The sequence below is a fragment of the Mobula birostris genome, chromosome 10 (genome assembly GCF_030028105.1).
Source record: "Mobula birostris isolate sMobBir1 chromosome 10, sMobBir1.hap1, whole genome shotgun sequence".
Taxonomy (NCBI): Eukaryota; Metazoa; Chordata; class Chondrichthyes; order Myliobatiformes; family Myliobatidae; genus Mobula; species Mobula birostris.
Window position 1 is genome coordinate 54939122 of NC_092379.1, and position 16966 is coordinate 54956087.

Sequence of the window (16966 nt, forward strand, 5' to 3'; positions counted from 1 at the left end):
TTACATCAAGCAGCAAGTAGACATCACCAGCTCAGGTACAGCAAGCAGCAGGTAGACATCACCAGCTCGGGTAGACAGCACAAGCTCAGTTACAGCAAGCAGCAGGTAGACATCACCAGCTCAGTTACATCAAGCAGCAGGTAGACATCACCAGATCATTTACATCAAGCAGCGGGTAGACATCACCAGCTTGGGTAGACTTCACCAGATCAGTTACATCAAGCAGCGGGTAGACATCACCAGCTTGGGTAGACTTCACCAGATCAGTTACATCAAGCAGCGGGTAGACATCACCAGCTCAGTTACATCAAGCAGCAGGTATACCTCACCGGCTCAGTTACATCGGCAGCTCGGGTAGACATCACCAGCTCAGTTACAGCAAGCAGCTGGTAGACATCACCAACTCGAATACTTTATACTTTATTGTCACCAAAACAATTGGTACTAGAACGTACAGTCATCACAGCGATATTTGATTCTGTGCTTCCCACTCCCTGGATTACAAATATTAAATACTAAAAATTAAAAATAGTAAAAATTAGTAAATATTAAAAATTTAAATTGTAAATCATAAATAGAAAAATGCAAAGTAAGGTAGTGCAAAAAAACCAAGAGGCAGGTCCGGATATTTGGAGGGTATGTCCCTAATCTGGGTCAGGATCCGTTCAGCAGTCTTATCACAGTTGGAAAGAAGCTGTTCCCAAATCTGGCTGTAGGAGTCTTCAAGCTCCTGAGCCTTCTCCCAAAACGAAGACGGATGAAAAGTGTGTTGAGTGGGTGAGTCGTGTCCTTGATTATCCTGGCAGCACTGCTCCGACAGCGTGCAGTGTAAAGTGAGTCCACGGATGGAAGATTGGTTTGTGTGATGTGCTGCGCTGTGTTCACGATCTTCTGCAGCTTCTTTCAGTCTTGGACAGGACAACTTCCATACCAGGTTGTGATGCACCCTAGAAGAATGTAATAGATATGCTGTATCTATAAGAATTAGTGAGGGTTTTAGGGCACAGGCCAAATTTCTTTAGTTTTCTCAGGAAGTAAAGGCGCTGGTGGGCCTTCTTGGCAGTGAACTCTGCTTGGTTGGACCAGGTCAGGTCATTTGTGATATTGACCCCAAGGAACTTAAAGCTTTTGACCTGTTCCACTTGCGCACCACCGATGTAAATTGGGTCGTGCAGTCGGCTACTCCTGAAGTCAACAACCAATTCCTTCGTCTTCCTGACGTTGAGGGATAGGTTATTGTCCTCGCACCATGCCACCAGGTTCTTAATTTCCTCTCTGTACTCAAACTCATCATTACCCGAGATACATCCTACAATTGTGTCATCAGCAAACTTATATATTGAGTTTGATGGAAACTTGGCTACACAATCATGGGTGTACAGTGAGAACAGCAGGGGGCTGAGTACACAGCTCAGAGTGATTGTAGAGGAGAGCTTGTCCCCTATTTTTACAGCCTGGGTCCTGTCTGTGAGGAAGTTGAAGATCCAGCTGCAGATCTGAGTGCTAAGGCCCAGGTTCCTGAGTTTAGGAATCAGTTTATTTGGAACGATGGTATTAAAGGCGGAGCTGTAGTCGATGAAAAGGAGCCTTACGTATATGTCTTTATTCTCCAGGTGTTGACCTGTTGCTCCGGTGTGCGAATTGCAAAGCGTCGAGGTTGACCGGTAGGCTGTGGTTGATGTGTGCCATAACCAGTCTCTCGAAGCACTTCATAGCAATTGATGTCAGAGCCACAGGTCGATAGTCATTCAGCCATGCCACCTTGCTCTTTTTCGGCACTGGGATTATTGTTGCCTTCTTAAAACACGAGGGGATCTTAGACTGAAGCAAGGAGCAGTTGAAGATGTCATCAAACACTCCAGCTAGCTCGCTTCCACAGACCTGGAGAACCCGTCCTGGGACGCCATCTGGGCCCGTTGCCTTCCTTGGATTTATCTTCAGGAAGGCCCTTGTAACGTCCTCCTCGGTGACGATGAATCTCGATGCCACCAGGTCTGGTTCATCCGGAGGGAGCAGGACGCTCCTCTTCTGTTCGAATCTTGCGTAGAATACGTTAAGTTCATCAGGAAGAGAAGCGCCACAGTTATTGATATTCCCAGCCTTTTCTTTGCGCCCAGTGATTTCATTTAGACCTTGCCATAGTCTACTGGCATCCCTTTGGTTAGCCTGGGCTTTCAACTTGGCTTGATATTGCCTCTTGGCGCCCTTAATGGCTTTCTGGAGTTCATGCCTGGATTCTGTGCAGCGACTGGTATCCCCGGAAATAAAAGCTGCCGCAGCTATAGCCTTCAAAAGGGACTTGACCTCATAATTCATTCAAGGTTTCTGGTTAGGGAATACCCAGATCGTCTTGCGAGACACACAGTCCTCCGTGCATTTTCAAATAAAATCCGTGACAGCTGAGGCATACTCATCGAGGTTAGCTGCCGAGTCCTTGAATACTAACCAGTCCACCGATTCAAAGCAGTCACGGAGGACCTCATCCGTTTCCTCCTTCCAACGTGACACTACTTTTGACTTCCTGCTTCAGTTTCTGTTTGTAAGCCGGGAGGAGGAGTATGGCCTGATGGTCCGATTTTCCGAAGTGAAGTCGTGGGACGGAACGGTAGGCATCCTTGACTGCTGTGTAACATTGGTCAAGTATATTCGGGCCTCTAGTGGGGCAGGAGACATGTTGGTATAACTTTGGCAGCGCCTTTCTGAGGTTGGCCTGGTTGAAGTCCCCGGCTGTAATCAGCAAAGCCTCCGGATACCTGGTCTCAAGTTCACTGATGTTGGCACACAGTATATTCAGAGCATACTCCACGTCCGCCTGGGGGGGAATGTAGACCGCTGTCAGTATGACTGAGGTGAATTCCCGTGGCAGATAGTAGGGATGACACTTCACCGACAGGTGTTCCAGGTCCGGGCTGCAGGAGCTTGTCAGTGCCACTGTGTCCGAGCACCACCCAGTGTTGATCAGTAGGCAGACACCACCTCCCCTTGTCTTGCTTGAAGACGTCGTGCAGTCCATCCGATGGATTGAAAATCCCTCCGGTCGGATGGCACAGTCGGGGCTGGCAGGGGAGAGCCAGGTCTCGGTGAAACAGAATACGCAGCAGTTCTGCATCTCCCTGCAGTAGGTGAGTCTCCCTTTAAGATCATCCACCTTGTTCTCTATGGCTTGCACATTAGCTAGTAAGATGGTGGGCATAGGGACCCTGGAGCCCCTCAGCTTCAATCTGACCAGCAGCCCAGCTCTTTTTCCCACGCTTCCTCGGTAAATAGTGCATCTTTCCAGGTTTCCATAGATGCAGTGTTTTGTTGTCAGCTCTTTGATGTTGGTGGACATGTCCCGCAGGAATCGATCGATGGGTTGCGTCGTCGTGTGCTCCGGGTCGGGCCGAGTAACGGGGGAGGCTCCGCTGCCACTTCCAGCTGCCGGAGGCCCGGGCTGTCGATTGGGTTGGGCCCCGAAGCTGACGCTTAATCCCGGATGGCCGGGCTCCTGGCTGAAACAAGTCCTTAAGCTGAGTCATGGTTGCGGAGGCCTCCACTCCAGCCGAACCTCAGGCTTGATTTCCGAGGTTGGCGGCGGAGGCCTCACTTTGGCAGCTGTGGATGGCCACCAACGGGGCTTTACGGTGGTCGCTCCGAGGAAGCGTCTGCGGCACCTTGAGGTCTCTGCCGTCACTTCTGTGTGGTCGTCTGCTCCGGAGAGGTGCTGGTCGGAATGGGCCGTGTCTCCAAGCGCTCCGGCACGGTAGCAGACCGCGGGTCTCCGGGAACGTGGTGGGCCTCGCTGGTTGGGTCCAGGTGTGGTCCAGAGTTGAAGAAGCAGTTCTGGCACTGTGGTCTCCAGCTGGGTCAGTAGCTTCACCAGGGTGTTGTTGATCTTGATCTTGCTAAATTGGAGGTTTAGAAGGGTTTCTTGGGTATAGGATAGTGGAGAGGGCAGTTTGCTCGGGAGAGCATGTGCAAAGTTGCCAGTTACCGGTGCCATCTTTAACAGATTATTCACCAGCTCAGTTACATCAAGCAGTGGGTAGCCATCACCAGCTCAGTTACATCAAGCAGCAGGTAGACATCACCAGCTCAGTTACTGCATGAAGCCAGTAGACATCACCAGCTCAGGTCGACATCACCAATGGATGTAAAATGAAACTGAGGAATATTGGAATACTGGGGAGTGTAGGGTTGGGGTGACATGGTACTGTAGCGGCTAGTGCAACGTTATTACAACTCTGGGTGTCAGAGTTCAATTCCAATGGCATCTGTAAGGAATTTGTGTATTCTCCTTATGGAATGTGTGTGTTTAACCAAGTATTCTGGTTTCCTCCCACAGTCTAAAGACAGACTGGTTAGTAGGTTAATTTGTAAATTGCCCCATGATTAGGCTAGGTTTAATTCAGGGGATGCTGGGTGGCATGTCTCGAGGGGCAGTAAGGGTTTATTCTGAGCTGTACGTCAATAAGTAAATATATAATTATATAGGTCAAGCTACATCTATGGTAAGAGAAGCAGGCCTAGTGTTTTGGGTTAAAGATTTTTGTCAGAACTAGAAAGGTGACAGAGGCTTGTTTAAGTGGTGGGAAGGCAGTTGTTGCTGATGAGGTGAAGCTGGAAATACCACAGGGATAAACTGTAAACACACTTGTCATCTTGAAGAATGAATGGATGCAGTTTGAGAGTGAGAACAGAAACTAAAGAATGTGAGACTTGGAAGAGTCTTCAACCTGAAATACTAACCCTTGTTTCTCTTCTCAGTCTACTCTGGTATCTACTTCTAATATCTTCAGTTCTTATTTTAGATCTCCAGCACCTGAAAATCAAAAATATCTGCCTCCGTGAACAATTGGCCTTTTGTTTATTGCAGGGAACTGTACATTTTATTCTAATCTTTGTTTCTTCCTTCTCTAGGTTCAGGAGCTGATTGTCAATAAGGATCCCACACTCCTTGACAACTTCCTAGATGTGAGTAATCTTGTGCTTCCCAGAAGACAGAGAATTTTCCAATGATATTGCTTGAACAGCAATGCTCTCTCATGACTGGAGAGAAATGGGAATGGGGTTTGCAAATCCGTTATGAATATGTAGGCCTGGTGTTGGTGTTGAAGGGTGAAGGGTGGCGGGCTGGAGATGTGTCTCTACCAAAGGAAGTGCTAGTTTGCAGGTCTGCCTTGGGCAAGGTGTAGTACTGCTTATTCCCCCCCCCCCCCCCCAAATCAGGGAGCCATGGGAGCAGGTGGTGGACGGTTGTATGAGCATATCAGAAGTCCTGGTTGTGTGACCACTGATGCCAGGCAGACAGTCTCTGAAGAGTTTGTTTGGAAGAAAGCAATGGTTTTGAGCTAGTGTTTGGAAATGTGAATGGAGTCTGCATCCCTTATAGTTTTAGGTATTGAGTTCCACAGTTTAGGAGTGTAGTTTAAAAAAGCTGACCTGCCAATTATCTTTTGAGGGAGATGGTTTAAGTTTAAGAAGGCCCAAGAGCTCAAGCAGGATTATAAAACAGAAGGATTCTATGATGTACTCCGGTTCCAGGCCATTGAGAGTTTGAGAACTTTAAAATTAATTCTAAAAGATACAGGAAGCCAATACACCATAGCTAGGATGGGAGTGATGAGCTCCCTCATTCTGATTTTAATTAAAAGTCTAGCAGTGGTGTTTTGAATGAGTTGAATCTTGTTAATAGATTACTTTGGAAGGCCAGTAAAAAGTACATTTCAGTAATCTAGTCTATTCAGTATAAAGGTATGAACTAGTTTTTCAGCATCATTGTGACAAAAACAAATGTAGCTTTTCAATATTTCTTAAGTGTAAAAATGCCTTCTCTGGTCACTTTTTTTATGTGGGATTTTAAAATTCAAATCTCAATCAAGGATAAGACCCAATATTTCTGTTGCTTCGCTGCGCCTGGGACAACCTTCAATCTCTTTCCCTGTCTAAGGAGTCTTGGTGAGTTGCTGTAATGTATATCCACAGCATAAGATTCAAAAAGGCAGCTCACCACCACCTTTTCAAGCAACTAGGGATGAGCATTCAAGCCCGTGTAGCCCACATCTCTTCACTCAGCTCAGTCAGAGTCCATTAGTATCTGTAATGTTAGGTGGAATCACGTTTTGTATCCATGACTAAGTTGCTCTTATTCCAAAAATGCTATAAAGTCGGTTTAACTTCTCATTTGGAAGACAACACTGCTAGTGCAGTGGAGTGTCAGCCCAGGCTTAATGTTCCAGTCTCTGAATCAGGGGTTGAACCCAGAACCTGAGTGCAAGATGAGAATGGCGGTCCACAACCACACCTTGTGAATATTTCACAGTCCACTCAGAGTGCCCACTAATCAAGGTTTTCAAATAAATACAGTGGATTCCAATGAATTAGGACATGCCAGGACCAGTACATTTGGCCCAGTTAAGCGGCTGCCCCAATTAGCCCCAGTTTCATGGAAATAAAAGACAAACTATTGTTTATCTGAGTAGCATTTTACATATTTAAATGAAATACACAACAAATTAGAACTCTACCTATAGTAGTGCAGTACTATAAAACTGTACTAGGACCTAATAGCTATTGACGGATGAATTAATCTGCCATGTTCTTTTGAATGACTAAATAAACAAAATCAGCAGACAACTCGTGTAGATAGTGGACTACCTTCATACAATGCTATCCACAATTGCGTCCTCCAAATCTTCATTTTTCTTGTAACATTCAAGATTATTGTCGATACCTTCATAATTCCTAACTTGTTGAAGTAGTGAAATTGTTTCATTTTCACTTTTGGCTGTTTCTGGTATTTCTATGCCTGAATGCTTGAAAGCGCAGTGATTTAAACAGTTCTGAATTACTGCTTCTTTCTTGCAAAATGTCAGTGACAAAAATCAATGCTTTTTGAACACAAGCACATGCAACTGACACTACTTAAAGCTGATTGCTCTAAGCATGGTGTAGTGTCTGATAGCCATGACTGGCACTAGTCAGAAACTGTTTGGTATTGGTCTGCTGCCTCAATTCAGTGGCAGAGTGTCCCAATTAAATGAAGTGAATCCCGGCTATTTCCTTGATTTAGTTTTTGTGTCATTTGACCTAGTATGTGTGTACGGTTGAATGACATTAAACTGACCTTGAACTTGAGAACACTTGACAATGAACCTAGTACGTAGATGGTGTGATTGCTTATTGCTGTAATACTGGTAACTAACAAATCCATGTAATTGTTTTTAGGAAATGATTGCATTTCAGTCAGATAAGTGGATTGATGTTCGTAAATTTGTGATTGGATTCATGGAGGAGGCATGGTTAGTACACCTTCTACTATTTTAAAACTCCTCTTCCTACTTTTAAAATTCACTTCATTCCTGACCCTGTCTCCACCCTTTCTTCATCTCCTCCCCCCCCCCCAGTAAGCGTGACAATGAGCTGCTGCCGAAACTAATTGCCAACCTCAACATGTTGCTAAAGGATGAGAACGTCAATGTGGTGAAGAAGGTCATTTTGACCATGACACAGCTGTACAAGGTGGCACTGCAGGTAAGCAATACATGTGTCATCATGTTTCAACCTTTGTGTCTCAGCCACAGAAAGTTTCAGTATCGAGAGCTGCTCTTCTGTTAAATCAGTAGCAAGAATGTGACTATGTTCTGACTGACTAAAACTGAAACACATGGGAGCTGCAACCAGGAAATATAAAAGTCTTTATTCATACAGCAGAAAAATGGTGGGGGGGAGAGGGAGGGAGGGAGGGGGGGAGAGAGAGAGAGAGAGAAATAGAATGAGAATGAATCCTACTCACCCGACTTACAGTTTAGACCATAAGACATAGAAGAAGAATTAGGCCTGAGGCTGTGCCCTTGTCTTAGACTCCCCCACCATGGGAAATATCCTTTCTACATCTACTCTCTCTTGGCCTTTCAATATTCAAAAGGTTTCAATGAGATCCCCTCTCATCCTTCTAAATTCCTGCGAGTACAGACCCAGAGCCATCAAACATTCCTTGTATGATAAGCCTTTCATTCCCACAATCATATAACCATATAACAATTACTGCATGGAGCAGGCCATCTCGGCCCTTCTAGTCCGTGCTGAACTCTTACTCTCACCTAGTCCCACCGACCTGCACTCAGCCCATAACCCTCCATTCCTTTCCTGTCCATATATCTATCCAATTTAACTTTAAACAACAACATCGAACCTGCCTCAACCACTTCTGCTGGAAGCTCGTTCCACACAGCTACCACTCTTGAGTAAAGAAGTTACCCCTAAACTTTTGCCCTTTAACTCTTAACTCATGTCCTCTTGTTTGAATCTCCCCCATTCTCAATGGAAAAAGCCTATCCACGTATCTATCAGTCCCCCTCATAATTTTGAACACCTTTATCAAGTCCCCCCTCAAACTTCTACGCTCCAAAGAATAAAGACCTAACTTGTTCAACCTTTCTCTGTAACTTAGGAGTTGAAACCCAGGCAACATTTTAGTAAACCTCCTCTGTACTCTCTCAATTTTATTGACATCTTTCCTATAATTCAGTGACCAGAACTGTACAGAATATTCCAAATTTGGCCTTACCAATGCCTTATACAATTTCAACATTATGTCCCAACTCCTATACTCAATGCTCTGATTAATAAAGGCCAGCATACCAAAAGCTTTCTTCACCACCCTATCCACATGAGATTCCTCCTTCAGGGAACTATGCACCATTATTCCTAGATCCCTCTGTACAATGCCCTACCATCATCCTTGTGAACAGCCTCTGGGCCCTCTCTTCTAAGATGAGGAACCCGAAACTGTTCACAATACTCAAGGTGAGGCCTTAATGGTGCCTTATAAAGCCTCAGTGTCACATCCCTGTTCATGTATTCCAGACCTCTTGAAGTGGAAATGAATGCTAACATTGCATTTGCCTTCCTCACCACCAACTCAACCTGCAAGTTAACCATCAGAGTGTTCTGCACAAGGACTCCCAAGTCCCTTTGCATCTCAGGTTTTTGGATTTTCTCTCTGTTTAGAAAATAGTCTGCACAGTACTACCAAGGTGCATGAACGTGCATTTTTTAACATTGTATTTCATTTGCCACTTTCTTATCTATTCTCCTACTCTGTCTAAGTCTTTCTGCAGCCTACCTGTTTCCTCAACATTACCTGCCCCTCCACCAATTTTCATATCATCTGCAAACTTGTCAACAAAGCCATGTATTCCAGCATCTAAGTCATTGATACACCACGTGAAAGGAAGTGGTCCCAACACCGAACCCTGCAGAAAGCTGCTAGTCACTGGCCGCCAACCAGAAAAGAATCCTTTTATTCCCACTCACTGCCTCCTACTAATTAGCCAATGCTCTAACCATGCTAGTAACTTTCCAGTAATACCATGAGTTCTAACTTGGTAAGCAGCCTCACATTGGGCACTTTGTCAAACGTCTTCTGTAATCTCCTCAAAGAATTCCAACAGTTTTGTCAAGCAAGATTTTCCCTAAAAGAAACCATGCTGACTTAGTTCTATCTTGTTCTATGTCACCAAGTACTCCATAACCTCATCCTTAACAATTGACTCCAACATCTTTCCAACCACTGAGGTCAGCCTAACTGGTCTATAATTTTCTTTTGTGCTGCCTTCCTCCTTAAAAAGTGGAGTGACATTTGCAATTTTCCAGTCCTCTGGCACCATGCCACAGTCCAATGACTTTTAAAAGATCATTGCTAATGCCTCCACAATCTCTGTCGTTACCTCTTTCAGAACCTTAGGGTGCAGTTCATCTGGTCTGAGTGACTTATGTACCCTTTGCGTCTTTCAGCTTTTTGAGCACCTTCTCTCTTGTAATAGTAACTGGACTCACTTCTCTTCCTTCATACATTACAACATCTGGCACATTGCTTGTGTCTTCCAAAGTGAAGACTGATGCAAAGTACTCATTTAGTTCATCAGCCTTCTTGCCCCCATTACTATTTGTCAGGCCTCATTTTCGAGTGGTCCTGTATCCATTCTCATCTCGTATTTTTTCCATACTTGAAAAGCTTTTGCTATCCACTTTGAAAATGTTTGCTAGCTTGCTTCATATTTCATCGTTTCCCTTCTAATGATTCTTTTAGTTGCTCTCTGTAGGTTTTCAAAAGCCTCACAATCTTCTATTTTCCTGCTAATTTTTGCTTTGTTATATGCTCTCTTTTGTCTTTATATTAGCTTTGACTTCCCTTGTCAGCCACAGTTGTACTGTTTTTCCATTTGAGTATTTCTTCATTTCTGGAATACATCTGTTTTGCACTTTCCTCATTTTTCCCAGAAACTCATGCCATTACTGCTCTGCTGACATCTCTGCCAGCAGCTCCTTCCAATTTTCTTGGCCAACTCCTCTCTCATACCACTGTAATTTCCTTTATTCCACCAAAATACTGCTACGTCAGACTTTACTTTCTGCCTATCAGATTTCAAGTTGAACGCAATCATATTGTGATCACATGCTCTTAGGGACTCTTGTACCTTCAGCTCCCTAATTCATTACAGAATGTCCTATCCAATACAGCTGATCTCCTGCTAGGCTCAATGACAAACTGCTCTAAAAAGTCATCTTGTAGGCATTAAGTAGCTCACTCTCTTGAGATCCATTATCAACCTGATATCCCCCAATCGACCTGCATGTTAAAATCTCCCATGACTATCATAACATTGCCCTTTTGACATGCCTTTTCTATTTCCTGTTGTAATTTGTGGTCCACATAGCAGTTACAGTTGGAGGTCTGTATATAACTGCCATCAGCATCCTTTTACCCTTGCAGTTTCTTAACTTAACCCACAAGGATTCAGCATCTTCTTCTGATCCTATGTCACATTTTTCAACTGATTTGATGCTGTTCTTTACCAGAAGGGTCTTGCCACCCCCTCTGCCAATCTTTCTATCCCTCCAATACAACCTTGGACGTAGTATTTATACTACTTCTGCATGAAGATAACAAACTATTAACTACAGTTTCTGAGGAGGCTGAAGAAAGCTAGATTTTGCACATCTATACTCAAGTAATTGTACAGGTCCACAGTAGACAGCAACTTAACAAGCTGCATCACTGCTTGGTACAGAAACTGCACTGCAGAAAGACTCTATAACGGGTAGTCAAAACTGCCCAACACATCATTGGCACCAGCCTACCTGCCATCAAAGACAAAATGAGAAAGGTGCCAGAAAAGGGCCAGTAAGATTCCCACCCACCCAGCTTGTTGACTGTTTGTCCAACAGGGAGGAGGCTAGGATTAACAGACCCAAAAACAGCTTCTTTCCCCAAGTAGTAAGGCTGATCAACATCTCCACTCACTACTTCACCAAGACTTTATTATTCCCATCAGTCACCTGATGTACAGCCTAGTGTCACTTTATGGGCACACAATCAATCTATCTTATGTAATTGTATTTATTGTATGTTTATTATTATTATTGTGTTCTTTATCTTTTGTGTTTTATTTTCTGTGCGGCATCAGATCCAGAGTAACAATAACAGTTATTTTGTTCTTGTTACACTTGTGCACAGGAAATGACATTAAACAATCTTGAATCTTAAATTGCTTTAGTCACCTACATTAATGTTTTGATTATAGTCAAGTAAGCTTACAGAATGACATATTTACAATGGTAGCACATCTTGACTAGCAGAAGCCCTTTGAATGGTGTCTTGCAAAAGCAGCCAAAGTATACCCTTTTGTTACAGCGTCGAGGGATGGCTCCGTGAATATACAACTAACCAGAAGGTTAAGTGACAAACAAATTTGTACTGAACTGTGCATTAAGTCGCAAGATATAGCTTTAACAATGCGCTAACAGGAAAAATTCATCTGGGGCGTGTGGTAGCATAGCGGTTAGCATAATCCTATTACAGCATCCACAACCCAAAGAAGTTTTTTATGTTCTCCCCTTGACTGCCTTGACTGTGTGTTTTCTCCAGGTGCTCTGGTTTCCTCCCACGTTCCAAAGATGTATGGTCAGCTAGGTATAATTGTGCAGCTCCAGCTCGTTGGGCCAGAAGGACCTGTTATTGTGCTGTATCTCTAAATAAATACATGTGTCTTCCCCTATGTAATTTCAATGAGACAGAATCAGAATGTCCCATATCAAATGATAGCTTTCAGTAGCTACAAGTTATCAGTTGGAAGTTGTACTACGTCAGGTATTATTTCCTGAAGACGGTTACTCATTTTAATTAATCCCTAAATTCACAATATGGATTAACCCACAAGTTCCATAATCCACAAGTTTGTGAGTACCATGGTAGTATTGTGATTAGCGCAATGTTTTTACAGTTTGTACATGGAGTGTGTGGATTTCTTCCTGGTACTTTAGTTTCCTTTCACAGTCCAAAGATGTTCAAGTTAGTAGGTTAATTAGTCATTGTAAATGGTTGCATGATTAGGCGAAGGTTAATTCAGTTGCTAGATGGCACAGATCGAAGAGCTGGAAAAGCTATTATCTCTGAATAAAATAAAAATAAATAATAATAATGCTATCCATAAATGCCGTAACTCCAGAATGATTCCTAGTAGTGTTCTTTTGCATAGCAAAAAAAAGTCTATCTGAGAGTGTAAATAATTAGTGAATGTTGTTGAAGGGAGGATGTCAGCTAGCGGGTGCAAATGTATGTAATATTAGACTTAGAGGTCTGAAAAATTTGTTAGCAAGTTCAATAATAATTTTCAAAGTTGTATAAGAACTTAAATGAGTGAAACTTTGTGGAGTTCAGGGGGAGGAAAAGAAGCTCAGGCTACTTGGATATCTTATCCAAGTGCCAACAAAGACAAAATTCATTGAAGAGCCTGCTCCTACACTGGAAAACCTTGGCTCAGGCACATATCAGGGTATGTACTTTTTCTTCAGGTCACTTTGAATTCCATCCAGCATGTTTTATTTTCAAATTCTTTAGACTGTACTTGATCTTTCTTCCCTTTTGTTTTGTGCTTTTGTCATTCTCTGAATTTGCTAAATTAGAAAAGGTGACATTTGCAGATGTGGGACAATAGGTGCAGGAGTAGGCCATTTGGCCCTTCGTGCCAGCACCGCCATTCACTGTGATCATGGCTGATCATCCACAATCAGTATCCAGTTCCTGCCTTATCCCCATAACCTTTGATTCCGCTATCTTTAAGAGCTCTATCCATCTCTTTCTTGAAAGCATCCAGAGACTTGGCCTCCACAGCCTTCTGGGGCAGAGCATTCCATATATCCACCACTCTGTGGGTGAAAAAGTTTTTCCTCAACTCCATTCTAAATGGCCTACCCCTTATTCTTAAACTGTGGCCTCTGGTTCTGGACTCACCCATCAGCGGGAACATGCTTCCTGCCTCCAGCGTATCCAGTCCCTTAATAATCTTAGATGTTTCAATAAGATCCCCTCTCAGCCTTCTAAATTCCAGAGTATACAAGCCCAGTCGCTCCAATCTTTCAACATATGACAGTCCTGCCATCCTGGGAATTAACCTTGTGTACCTACGCTGCACTCCCTCAATAGCAAGAATGTCCTTCCTCAAATTTGGAGACCAAAACTGCACACGGTACTCCAGGTGTGGTTTCACCAGGGCCCTGTACAGCTGCAGAAGGACCTCTTTGCTCTTATACTCAATTCCCCTTGTTATGAAGGCCAGCATGCCATTAGCTTTCTTCACAACCTGCTGTACTTGCATGCTTGCTTTTGGTGACTGATGTACAAGAACACCTAGATCTCGTTGTACTTCCCCTTTTTCTTTCTTGACTCCATTTAAATAATAATCTGCCTCCCTGTTCTTACCACCAAAGTGGATAACCTCACATTTATCCACATTAAACTGCATTTGCCATGCATCTGCCCACTCACCCAGCCTCTCCAAGTCACCCTGCATTCTCATAACATGCTCCTCACATTTCACACTGCCACCCAGCTTTGTGTCATTGGCAAATTTGCTAATGTTACTTTTAATTCCCTCATCTAAATTATTAATATATATTGTAAACAGCTGCGGTCCCAGCACTGAACCCTGCGGTACCCCACTGGTCACCGCCTGCCATTCCGAAAGGGACCCGTTAATCGCTACTCTTTGTTTTCTGTCAGCCAGCCAATTTTCAATCCATGTCAGTACTATGCCCCCAATACCATGTGCCCTAATTTTGCCCACCAATCTCCTATATGGGACTTTATCAAAGGCTTTCTGAAAGTCCAGGTATACTACATCCACTGGCTCTCCCATGTCCATTTTCATAGTTACATCCTCAAAAAATTCCAGAAGATTAGTCAAGCACGATTTCCCCTTTTTAAATCCATGCTGACTCGGACCAATCCTGTTACTGCTGTCCAAATGTGTCGTAATTTCATCTTTTATAATTGACTCCAGCATCTTTCTCACCACCGACGTCTGGCTAACTGTTCTATAATTCCCTGTATAGAAAGTATAGAAGTGGGGTTCAGATCTAGAGTAGTAAAAATGCCAAGTGCTTTTGAGTGGTGTGGAGGAGAGTAGCAAAGGAAGTGGTGATCCTGAGATGAATTTGAACTGGAGTTTAATAATCCAAATGGGATGGCGGCCTTGGTTCATTCTGTAGTTGTGTCTAGATACCCTCTGGATTGGAAGGAAAAGTGAATTTACACAAAGGTAAACATGATGAACATGAACATGTGGCAAAAAGTAGCGCAGATGGCTTGAGACTGACATGGTTCATTGCCCTTCCCCTTATTTCTTAATCACAGAAAGTTGCAAAGCTTGCAAGAAATCACCTAGTATCTGTGTTCGACAGAAGGAGCATGCATTCTGCCTTCCACCTGCTGCTGCTTTAGTTATACTGATAGAGTGATTATGCGGTTACTGCTTGAAACCGCTTCAGTGTTTCTGTGCAACACACATAAAAGTTGCTGGTGAACGCAGCAGGCCAGGCAGCATCTCTAGGAAGAGGTGCAGACGACGTTTCAGGCCGAGACCCTTCGTCAGGACTAACTGAAGGAAGAGTGAGTAAGGGATTTGAGGGGGAGGGGGAGATCCAAAATGATAGGAGAAGACAGGAGGGGGAGGGATGGAGCCAAGAGCTGGATAGGTGATAGGCAAAAGGGATACGAGAGGATCATGGGACAGGAGGTCCGGGAAGAAAGACAAGGGGGGGGGTGGACCCAGAGGATGGGCAAGGGGTATATTCAGAGGGACAGAGGGAGAAAAAGGAGAGTGAGAGAAAGAATGTGTGTATAAAAATAAGTAACAGATGGGGTACGAGGGGGATGTGGGGCATTAGTGGAAGTTAGAGAAGTCGATGTTCATGCCATCAGGTTGGAGGCTACCCGGACGGAATATAAGGTGTTGTTCCTCCAACCTGAGTGTGGCTTCATCTTTACAGTAGAGGAGGCCGTGGATAGACATGTCAGAATGGGAATGGGATATGGAATTAAAATGTGTGGCCACTGGGAGATCCTGCTTTCTCTGGCGGACAGAGCGTAGATGTTCAGCAAAGCGGTCTCCCAGTCTGCGTCGGGTCTCGCCAATATATAAAAGGCCACATCGGGAGCACCGGACGCAGTATATCACCCCAGCCGACTAACAGGTGAAGTGTTGCCTCACCTGGAAGGACTGTTTGGGGCCCTGAATGGTGGTAAGGGAGGAAGTATAAGGGCATGTGTAGCACTTGTTCCGCTTACACGGATAAGTGCCAGGGGGGAGATCAGTGGGGATGGATGGGGGGGACGAATGGACAAGGGAGTTTTCCAGCATCTGCAGAATTCCTGTTGTCAGTGTTTCTGTGGCAATTTTTGCTATGCAAAAATTTCTTGTGCTTCACTGATTCTTCACACTATGTTCCATTGGCAGTCATTTGCACTCTCAGGTGCTGAGCTTTTTAATTCAACTGCTGAAATTTTTCTGTCCCTCTATCCCACTCCTCAGCACTTTTTTCCCAATGTTTCGGTCACCTGCTCTTTTCTTTATGGCAGTCTTCATTCCCTTTATTAGCATGTTAATCCCTGGAGTATAGAAGAACGAGAGAAGATTTGATGGTGGTAGACAAAATATTGAGGGGCATAGAAAGGGTAAATGCAAGCAGGCTTTTTCCACTGAGTTTGAGTGAGATGAGAGTCAGAGATCATGGTTAAGGGTGAAAGCTGAAATGCTTAAGGAGAACATGAGGGAGAACTTCATTCAGAGGGTGGTGAGTGTGTGGAGTGAGCTGCCAACGGAAGTGGTTTGATTTCAACATTCAAGAGAAATTTGGATAGCTAAGTGATAGGAGGGGAATGGAGGGCTATAGTCCAGGTGCAGATCGGTGGGACTAGGCAGATTACTAGTTTGGCATGCCTAGATGGGCTGAAGGTCCTTTTTCGATGCTGTACTGTTCTATGACTGGCTGTGTCTGTTAAATTCCAATTGTTTTTGTATTTGTGCTCCCTTACCATCTTAACAATGTAAGTTATGTTCAGAGCATTGACTACATGTTATAAATGCCTTGTGATTTATTTGCCAAGAATATTTTAACACCTGTTTTGTTTTAATCAGTGGATAGTAAAGTCAAAAATCATCAGTGAAATGGAGGAGGCATGCTGGGATATGGTTAGCGCCATGAAAGATGACATCGTCATGATGCTGGATTCTGATAATGATGGAATCCGGACTCACGCCATCAAGTTCATTGAGAGTTTGATCATCACCCTGTCACCTCGCACACCTGATTCTGATGTTCCACGACGGCAGGAGAATGACATTAGTCTGGATCGCATTGTGAAAGACCACCCTTTCATTAAAGCATGTGGGTATCTGAAGAGCAATTTGCTACCTGTTGTAGAGTGGTAAGGATGAAACTGGATTATGGCTTTTCTGTAGCTCTGAACTGTTCCCTCATCAAGCCTGTGTGCTTTGTGTCAATTTGTTAGCTTGACAGAATCTGAATCAGGTTTAATCTTACTAGCATATGTCATGACATTTGTTGTTTTGCAGCAGCAGTGCATTGCAATATATAATAACAAAAAAGTACAAATTATATCAAATAGTATACATATTAGGTA

General features: G+C 43.8%; 1 protein-coding gene across 1 annotated transcript in view; it reads left to right on the forward strand.

The window, feature by feature from the left end:
• The window catches only part of sympk (symplekin), a 115690-nt gene that overhangs the window by 8475 nt on the left and 90249 nt on the right, over window positions 1–16966 (forward strand). Inside the window, exons 3-6 of the mRNA XM_072270303.1 lie at window positions 4900–4953; window positions 7207–7280; window positions 7386–7512; window positions 16461–16710. Coding sequence (XP_072126404.1) covers window positions 4900–4953; window positions 7207–7280; window positions 7386–7512; window positions 16461–16710 — 505 coding nt within the window. The remainder of the gene's footprint in view (window positions 1–4899; window positions 4954–7206; window positions 7281–7385; window positions 7513–16460; window positions 16711–16966) is intronic.